The following is a 10,084-nucleotide window of genomic DNA, read 5'->3' on the forward strand; positions in this document are numbered from 1 at the left end:
ATGGTGGAATTTAGTATTAAGTTTAATTAATCCAGTATTAAGTCAATTGATATATATTATTGATAGAACCAAAGTTTCTCCTCAAAATAATTTTATTTGGTTTTGCCATTTTAAAAGTCAAACATCAGCTTGACTAGTACAACTACATAGTATTTAGTCCTGAATTTATGTTTTGATTTTTTAAAAAATATTTTTCAGCGATCCAACTATATTGATGTCAATAAATATATATATTAGTGCTATAATTCAAGTTTCAGATCAAGTTAAATTTATTTACTTTGTCATTTCAATAGTCAGACATCAGTTTGACGAGTACAACTAATTATTGTTTAGTCCTTAATTTGTGTTTCGATTTTTTTTTAAAATATTTTTCATTGATCCAACCGTATGGATGTCAATTGATATATATAATAGTGATATAACCAAAGTTTTAGATCAAAATAATTTTATTTTGTTTGCCATTTTAAAAGTCAAACATCAGTTTGACTAGTACAACTAACTAGTGTTTGGTCATGAATTGGTATTTCGATTTTTTTAAAAATAATTTTCATCGTTCTAACCGTATGGATGTCAATAGATATATATATTAGTGATATAACCAAAGTTTCAGATGAATTTTTTTTTGCTTTACCTTTTGAAAAGTCAAGCATCAGTTTGACTAGTATAACTCACCAATGTTTAGTCCTGAATTGGTATTTCGATTTTTTTTAAAATATTTTTGCACCGATCCAACCGTACGAATGTCAATAGATATATATATATATATATATAGGTTTGACATTTAAAAGTCAAGCATCAGTTTGACAAATATAACTAACTAGTGTTTAATCCTGAAATGGTATTTCGATTTTTTTAAAATATTTTTCATCGATCCAACTATACGGATGTCAATAGATATATATATTAGTGATATAACGAAAATTTCAGATCAAAACAATTTTATTTGGTTTGCCATTTAAAACTCAAGCATCAGTTTGACTATTACAACTACTTAATGTTTAATCCTGAATTGATATTTCGATTTTTTTAAAAAAAATATTTTTGATCGATCCAACCGTAGGGATGTCTGTAGATATATATATATATATATATAATAGTGATATAACAAAAATTTTAGATCAAAACAATTTTACTTGGTTTGCTATTTTAAAAGTCAAGCATCAGTTTGACTAGTACAACTACTATTGTTTAATCCTGAATTGGTATTTCGATTTTAAAAAAAATATTTTTCAACGATCCAACCATACCGATGTCGATAAATATATATATTAATGATATAACAAAAATTTCAAATCAAAACAATTTTATTTGGTTTGCCATTTTAAAAGTCAAGCATCAGTTTGACTTGTACAACTACTTAGTGTTTAATCCTGAATTGGTGTTTCAATTTTTTAAAAAAAATATTTTTGATCAAAATAGATATATATATTAGTGATATAACCAACGTTTCTAATCAAAATAATTTTATTTGGTTTGCCATTTTAACAGTCAAACATCGGTTTGACCAGTACAAATAACTAGTGTTTAGTTCTGAATTTGTGTTTCAATTTTTTAAAAATATTTTTTATCGATCCAACTGTACGGATGTCAATATATATATATTAGTGATATAACCAAAATTTCATATCAAACATATAACTTGTAACTACATATTTAATCTAACTATCTATATTTTGTAACGACTTAAGATTTTTTTTTAGTACCAGCTCACTAATATTTTTATCACAAAATTATAATGCATGTAATTTAAATTATAGACTTTATAATATAAAATTCAACATACTATTATCGTACACATACACATATATATAATATATATAAATATATATATTTTATCAAATATATTTGTACATGAAATGAATATTATAAATGCATATTTTTCCTAATAAAGCTAAAATTAAATTAATTACTTTAAGTTTTTAAGTTTTCAAAAAAAATATTTTTTCAACCGAAAACGATCGCATTTATATTAACCGACAATGGTCATTTTTTGTATTTCACTAAATTCAACTAAATTCAGTGCAAATGAAATTTCCCCATTTTGCACAAAATTTGAAAAAAAAAGAGGGAAATTACCCACCAAATCAAAAATTAATTTTTGATCGATTGCGGTCGAATTTAGTATACGAAAAAAAATTTATGGAGGGAAAATTCCCGCTCTTTTTTCCCACGTTACAAATTCGACCGAATTTATTTTTTGGTCGAATTTAACTCCTAAATACGACCGTTTTAATTTCGACCATTTTTTTTCCACCGCTACAAGTTGAATTTATCTGTAAATACGACCGATTAAATACGACCGTTTAAATTCGACCGAGGCCAGTCGAATTTAGCCGTGTCCAAAGGTTTCGACCGCCGATGGTCGAATTAAGGCGCAGTCGAATATAAATCAGTTGTATTTAACCTTGTTTTCTAGTAGTGGAATTTGAATCTGTGTTAAGGTTTTGTCATAATTATGCATGCGGAGGGAACATAAAATATAAAACATATTGGGAAATAAAAAAAATCAACATAAAACATATTTATTAAAAACAATAAATCAAACCAAATCACATTCTTAATTTTTATTCAAGATTAAAGCAAGAAGCAAACCATTGATCTTTGGCTTTAACGATACCCTTACTTATTCTATATTATATTCGACACAAAAAGGGTCTAAGTTGAGTCACATCAATTTTCATCTATAATATTTTCTAACAGGAGTTAAATACGAATGTGGTTGATTATTTGCATGTATTTTTGACGTAGTGCCCCTCCCCCTTTCGCCCACGTACGTGTTTTTACTGTATACACACAATTATACAAATCTTGGTTTTACTATAGCAAATCCATAAACACCTTCAACTTGCCAGAATAAAGTCGGTGTATTTCTTCATGAAAAGTCAAAACCTTATTCCTCACCTATATTAAAAAAATCAACAGATGGTGTACATACGTGATCCCAAATGTATATAATGCTATATATGCTACTAAAAGGTCTTAGAGAGTATGACATTATCAATTACTAGTGTGACAAAAAAAAGAGGATAAATATTAATAAAAGTATATATATTATTTAATCTTGTAATAGGATGATTAAAAATGTATTTTTTTAGTGAAATTTTTAAGCCAGCCAGACTTAGACTGATAGGGTTAAGGTAGAAACATGCTAAAATATATGTTTTATTTACTTGTTATTTAATTTATGCATTACATATGGATTAATACTATCTTTGAGACCATACATAATTAATATTAATCGAAAGGTGTCTTGGTGGTCTTAATTATTAAGTAACATATAAGAATAGGTACTAGTTAGCTATCACCCATCTTCACTCATATAGGTGTTTCAAAGTTATTTTAGGCTAAATAGAAATAAATACCGGCAAAATTGCAATACTAATGATCAAAGAATAAAATTGGTGAAACTTCATGCAAGAAATAATATGCCGGAAATACTAAAGTTAATAATTACAAAGCTTCTTAGGAACCTAAAGCAAATCAAGAAAGTATTATGATACTCCATCAGGCGTAACCATGTTGACATCGGGGGTTCCCTTCTTGGCCTCTGACATGGTCTGGTCTTGCTGCATCTTGCTGCCGTTAATAATTTCTACGAGCATTTGGGAGAAAGGTCCCAACCACAGTCTGAGAAGAAAATGAGTGTTAACATGAAGGTTAAAATTGTTTAGAAGGAAGCACTATATGATATCAACCCATTGATTTCATGAAACTTTGATTTTATAATTTTTCAACAAGCGTAGTAAAGGCCTTTGGAAGAGGAGTAAACTATAAAATAAAGTCTAGACTTATAACGCACCACCAAAACTAAATAGATAGTATACATTATGTTAAATGTTCATGACAAAACAGGGGTATTAAGGTAAAAAACTGCAGGTCTGACTTGATGCAAGCTCAGTAGCTTCAATCAGCAGAATGTTGGAAAGTAAAATGCATAGAAACAAATTGAAAACAAATTGAGCATGCTACTATATCTCAGCCTAACGATTTTACAACAACTAGCATGAGCCACACTGACTTTTTACATTTAAGTTATTTGTACATAATTAAATCCTAACAGTAGAACAAATAGAAGATCTTACTTGAACCCCGCCAGCTGCAACTAGCGGGCCAGCCACGGCACCTCCTATGACATGGCCGTCGGGACATGCTAGCGATACACTGACACCACCTGTTCTACATCTCCCCATTCCAGTTTCAGCCACAGTAAATGAGCCAGTCAAAGACAAGATATGAAACTGACCCTGCAGTATATAGTTTGAAATTGTGCATTAAAGAGAAGAGAGAGAAAAAAAAGAGTACTAATTCCATTATTAAGTAGATTTTTATTGCAACAAGGATACTCAGAGAAGCTATACAGCCATAGTTGTCTCCCCACTCAGGAATTACAAGTAACACAATCACCCTGATCCGAGCAGGGCATGTCCTCCATTCTTGTATGTAAATCAGCAAAAGTGGGGTCTATATGTAACTATACGGCTATAAATCACAAGACATAACACCTTTTTCGTAATTTCTTAATTAAATCAATTTGCATTCAGACGAGATAGCTAACAGACATATGCACATACATTAACCTATATTATGAATGCAACCAATAAATTAGAGTTGAAGTAGTAGTAAGGAAGATAGGAGTCAAACCTCATAGGTGACTGAACCACCTGAAGAAATGGGATGAGAAATCAGGGCACTAGAAACAGTTCCGTAGGCAGAAACCACACAAATTCCTCTAGGCCCGTTTTGAACCAGAGACATGATCTTTCTAATAACATCCTAAAAGAAACAGTACAATATATATTTAACACAATTTAATAAAAAATTATATAAGAAAGTTTAAAAAGAGAATATGTATACCTCCCCACAGTCTACATGTATCACATGAGCCGTAAAGTCTACAGCAGCTGTGTCTGCATAAAACCCATCTTGACAAAAGAAAAATTACAATGCATTTAGTTCCGATAATAATAACTAGGGAACAAACAAATTCTCATTCCTATAAACAAAATCTATTATTTTTTAAATCGCCAACAGCATAAATACAGATAAATACCTAAACCCCAAAAATATAGTAGAAAAACATGAAAAGAAAGAAGAAGCAATTCTACAATTATTTTTTGAAATTCAGTGTAGGAAAAGTACTCACTCATGGAAGCAGGCATCTGCAAGTTTTCAGAACCCTGGGGCCGTACACCATCACGGCCTCGCCCACGTGGGCCCGGGACAGAATTTTCAGCTGAGGGAGACAAGTTGAATGCTGGCTGTGGTTCGGAAATAGCCTGTGGCACCGGCGGTGAAGCAACAGCAACTCTCATGGGCATTGATGAAACAGCACTCATCGCTGGGAGTGAAGATACAGCACCCATCACTGACAGGGAAGCACCAGCACTCCCAGGAGACAGCACCAAATTTCTTGTTGCTTGAGACTTTAGGGGCCTTCCCCTCTTTCTTTTTACCTCCCCGCTGGGGGTGTTCAGGTCTAGGGTACACTTTCCCTTCTCAGATGCCATATTTTCTCTGTAATTTAGAGGGTCTTTGTGTGTGTTTGTGACTATATTGAAACTGTTGAAAACTTAGTGTTGTATTGGAGACTTGCCTATATTAATGATACCATATCTAAAATCTACCCACCTATATAACAAAACTTTATTTTATTTTTCTTTATATGTTTTACATTTTATTTTATTTTTTAAATCTAAATTTCTCTATTATATTTTCTATAAAATATTTTTCATTTTCATAGCTTATTTTCTTTATTCTTCTCCTTGGTTCAAAATACAAATAAAAATTATTATGTCGTGTTCCAATTTAGCAATTCAAATATCAATTAATATCAAAAGGATTCAATATTTAAAAAACTAAGTTTGTGCACTCATATTTAATTTTTCTAAATACATCTACATTTGGCGTTTTGACTTTTGTAACATGCATTTCTATATCTGTAAGCGGTATTATTTTGTCGCTTCTGTTATACATTAATTTCATTGTTTACATAATATAGATCAAAATCCCATCCACATTCATTTTAGAGATATAAATTTACTTAGGTGCATTTATCTATTTTTTACTCATATAATATATTGCAAGATTGATATTTATTATAGAGATATAAGGTGGTTGATGTTATTGAAAATCAACTAATGTTTTTTACTAAAATCTAACTTCTCTATTATATTTTTTATATAATATTTTTCATTTTCTTATAGATAATTTTCATAACTTATTTTTTTTATTCTTCTCCTTGGTTCATAATATAAATAAAAAATAACATCTCGTATACCGATTGAGAAATTTAAATATCAATAGAGAGGATTCAATATTTAAAAATATTAACGATTTGCACTCATATGTAATTTTTCGAAATACATTTACACTTGGCATTTTGACTTGTATATGTAATTTTTTGAAATACATCTACACTTGACATTTTGACTTGTATAATATGCATTGCTATATCTGTAAAGGGTATATGTAATTTTTCGAAATACATCTACAATTCGCATTTTGACTAGTATAGTATGCGTTGCTATATCTATAAACGGTATTGTTTTGTCGCCTGTGTTTATACATTAATTTCATTCTTAGATCAAAATCCGCTCTACGTTCATTTTAGATATATAAAATGTATTGAGTGTATGTAGTTAATAAAACAAAAAATTTCTGGCTTATATAATATATTACAATATTGATATTCAGTTTAGAGATATAAGCTAGTTGGTGTGATTGAAAATCGCATAATTAAATAAATAACAGACAATGGTCTTTTTTATTTCTACAATAAAAACAACATCAGACAACAATTGAAGAAAAACCCTTATTCTAAAATAACAGACAATGGTCTTTTTTTTCCTCCCATAACCATTATATAATCAAGGTTCATACAATGGTTTTGTGAACCGTTGTTTAAAAATGCTAAAATTTTGGGAGGTTAGACAACAGTTTTTAAAAACTCTTGTATTATAAGAATTCATATAACGGGTCGCATAACCGTTCTAAAATATTACAAAATTATTTTCAAAACTATTATTTTAGTATAATTCACACAACAGGTCAAATAATAGTTGTTAAATATTAGACAACGGTTTTAGAATACTATTGTTTTAGTATAACTCATACGACATAAAAAAGTATTGTATTAGACGATTGCTTTTTTGTGTTGTCTATACACTGTTTAGACATATGTTAAGTTATACTAATTCTAGTCATATGAAAAAAATATTAAAAAAATTCAAATTAAATTTGCAAGACAAGAATATAAAAATCTAATAAAAGTACAACTTGCTATCAAGACATTCTAACCCGATTGGCAATATAATTTTTTTAAATATTTTTTTATGATACAACTGTACGGATGTTAAGATATATTGATTCTAGTCATATGAAAAATTTATAAAAAAAAATCAAATTAAACTAGCATGAAAAGAATAAACAAATCTGGTAAAAGTATGGCTTATTATCAAGAGATTCTAACCCGATTACAAGATAATCTTTTTAAATAATTTTTTCGACGATCCAACTGTGTGGATGTTAACATATATTGATTCTAGTCATATAAAAAATTATCAAAAAAATTCAAATCACACCTGCTTGACAGGAATAGAATAATGTAGTAAAAGTACTACTTAGTATCACGATATTCTAACACGATTGACAAGATAATTTTTTTAAAATAATTTTTCAACGATCCAGCTGAACTGATGTTAAGATATATTGATTATAATCGTATAAAAAAAATTATGAATATATATCAAATCACACTTGCTTGACGGGAATAGAATAATCTACTAAAAGTACTACTTACTATCATAATATTTTAACCCAGTTGACAAGATAATTTTTTTAAATAATTTTTTCGACGATCCAATCATACACATGTTAAGATATATCAATTCTAGTCATTCGAAAAAATTATCAAAAAATTTCAAATCACACTTACATGACGGGAATAGAAAAACCTAGTAAAAGTACTACTCACTATCACCAGTTTCTAACCCGATTGAAAAGATAATTTTTATAAATAATTTTTTTGACGGTCCAACTATATGAATGTAAAGATATATTTATTCTAATGATATGAAAAAAATTTCAAATTACACTTACATGACTGAAAGTAGAAAAATATAATAAAAGTACTACTCCGTAACACGAGATTCATACTTGGTTATATGATAATTATTTAAAATAAATTTTTGGATGATTCAACTATATGACTTTTAACATATATCAATTCTCATCATGTCACATTATAAATGTAGTTATGTTTTATTAATATATAATAAATGTTTAAATAAAAATTACTATCAAATAATACATATAAATGAAAAAAAAATCTCACATTCATCTTTTAACCCCCTTTTTTCCCTTCTCTAATTTTTCTTTCCTTCGTAATCCAGATTCATTTCCCCCTTTTAGTATTTGGGTTGCCACCCCTTTCTTCATCTCATTTATCCCTACTCCATCACTCTCTCTCTCTAATAATACTATTTACTTTTTCTCTCTCTAATAAATTCAAACATACACAAATATTAAAAATAACTTCATCAAACAGAAAAAGTGAAGATGTGTGTCTCTCTATATGTTTAGGTGTTTGTAGATACATACCACAGAAGATGTCTGAGTTGGTTGGTCAGTACTATGGGAAGAACAAGCCATGTGCTAACATAGCTATTGGTCTTGATTATGATGCTTTGAATAGCAGCAAGAAAGCTGTAGGTGGTAAAGGAAAATCAACTGAGAATGAAAATGTCCCAGCTATGCTGAGAAAGGTTGGTCCACCTATGTTGAAAGCATGTGAAGTAGACTTCAGTGAAGAATAGTTTATTATAAAGCAAGAAATTGCTGATGAACACAATGAAAAGAAAAATACAGAAATAACTCCAACTTCCAAAGTTGAAAAGAAATCCATGGTCAACCAAGATTCCAAGACACCCGTCAAGGAAGTAAAAGCTGAAGATACAAGAAAGAAGAAGAAGAATAGAAATGGAAAGATTAGGATAAACAAAAGCAAAAAATTTGCATTTGTTGCAGATGCTCCAAGGAAATAATGTCAAAAATGTGCCTCAGTGAATCATCTAACTCACATTTGTAAAAAGGCTGTTAGCAAGCCAGTAGAGCATGCAAGTACAATGAAGAAAATGGAAATGATCCCTACTCATTATGTGACAAGTTTGATTGCATCTCTTGCAACTTGAAAGTGATGAAAAGTTACCATAGGCTGAAAGTAGACCTTAAAGAAGTAAATGTTGGGTATGCATTAAAAAAGGAGAATGCATAACAGTCCATGAACACTATTCTTTCTGAAACAACTCATTATAGTTCTGCTCATTCTGTTAACAAGAAGAAAGTACCCAACACTGATTGGGTTGCTAAACACACTTAGTCCTCATTGTGTGCTGGGCAAAGGGAAGAAAGTCATATGAATCATAGACAGTAGATGCCTAAGACATATGAAAGGTGATATGGCCCTGCTATCATAGTTTGAGGAGAAGGATGACCCATTAGTGACTTTTGGAGACAAAAGCAAAGGTTTCACAATGGGATATACAAAATTGATTAATGGAAATATTGTCATTGAAGATGTAGCACTGGTAGCTGGTCTTAAAGTGAATCTTCTCAGTGTCAGTCAATTTGCAGACAGAGGATTCATGGTTTCATTTGACGAAGGAGAATGCACTTTTATCAGCAAAAAGACTGGTGAAGTTGCTCTGAAAGGAGCAAGTAAAGGAATCTTATTTGTTGCAGACTTGGACTCAGCAAATGAGGATAAAATTTGTTACTTCTACACCAAGGCATCTGTAGAGCAAAGCAAGCTTTGGCATACGAAGTTGTCTCACATGAATTTCAAAGTAATAAATACTCTAATGAAGAAGGAGTTTGCGAGAGATATACCAAACCTAGAGTTTGCTCAAGATGAAGTCTGTGATGCCTGTCAAAATGGAAAAGTTAAAAGATCAAGTCAGAAGAGTAAAACTGTGAATTCCATAAGTGCACCTTTGCAACTTATTCACATGGATTTATTTGGACCAGTTAATATTTTGTCAATTTTAAGAAAGAGATATGCACTTGTGATGGTGGATGACTCCTCAAG

At 30.0% G+C, this 10,084-nt stretch overlaps 1 protein-coding gene across 1 annotated transcript; it reads right to left on the reverse strand.

The window, feature by feature from the left end:
* Positions 1-4,526: 4,526 nt before the first annotated feature.
* LOC141715120 (AT-hook motif nuclear-localized protein 10-like) lies at positions 4,527-5,507 on the reverse strand. Its single transcript, XM_074518601.1, has 4 exons — positions 5,144-5,507; positions 4,855-4,907; positions 4,642-4,773; positions 4,527-4,550 (listed from the first exon to the last, which is right to left on the reverse strand). Exons 1-4 carry the CDS (start codon positions 5,505-5,507, stop codon positions 4,527-4,529), a joined length of 573 nt encoding a protein of 190 aa, XP_074374702.1.
* Positions 5,508-10,084: the final 4,577 nt, after the last annotated feature.

This window comes from Apium graveolens, chromosome 3 (genome assembly GCF_009905375.1).
Source record: "Apium graveolens cultivar Ventura chromosome 3, ASM990537v1, whole genome shotgun sequence".
NCBI classification, from domain to species: domain Eukaryota; kingdom Viridiplantae; phylum Streptophyta; class Magnoliopsida; order Apiales; family Apiaceae; genus Apium; species Apium graveolens.

Coding starts and splice junctions, on each gene's coding strand:
- LOC141715120 (XM_074518601.1), bottom strand. CDS start 5,507: ATGGCATCTGAGAAGGGAAAGTGTACCCTAGACCTGAACACCCCCAGC. Junction 4,908..5,143: donor GCAGATGCCTGCTTCCATGA/GTGAGTACTTTT, acceptor GGTTTTATGCAG/ACACAGCTGCTGTAGACTTT. Junction 4,774..4,854: donor TACATGTAGACTGTGGGGAG/GTATACATATTC, acceptor TGTTTCTTTTAG/GATGTTATTAGAAAGATCAT.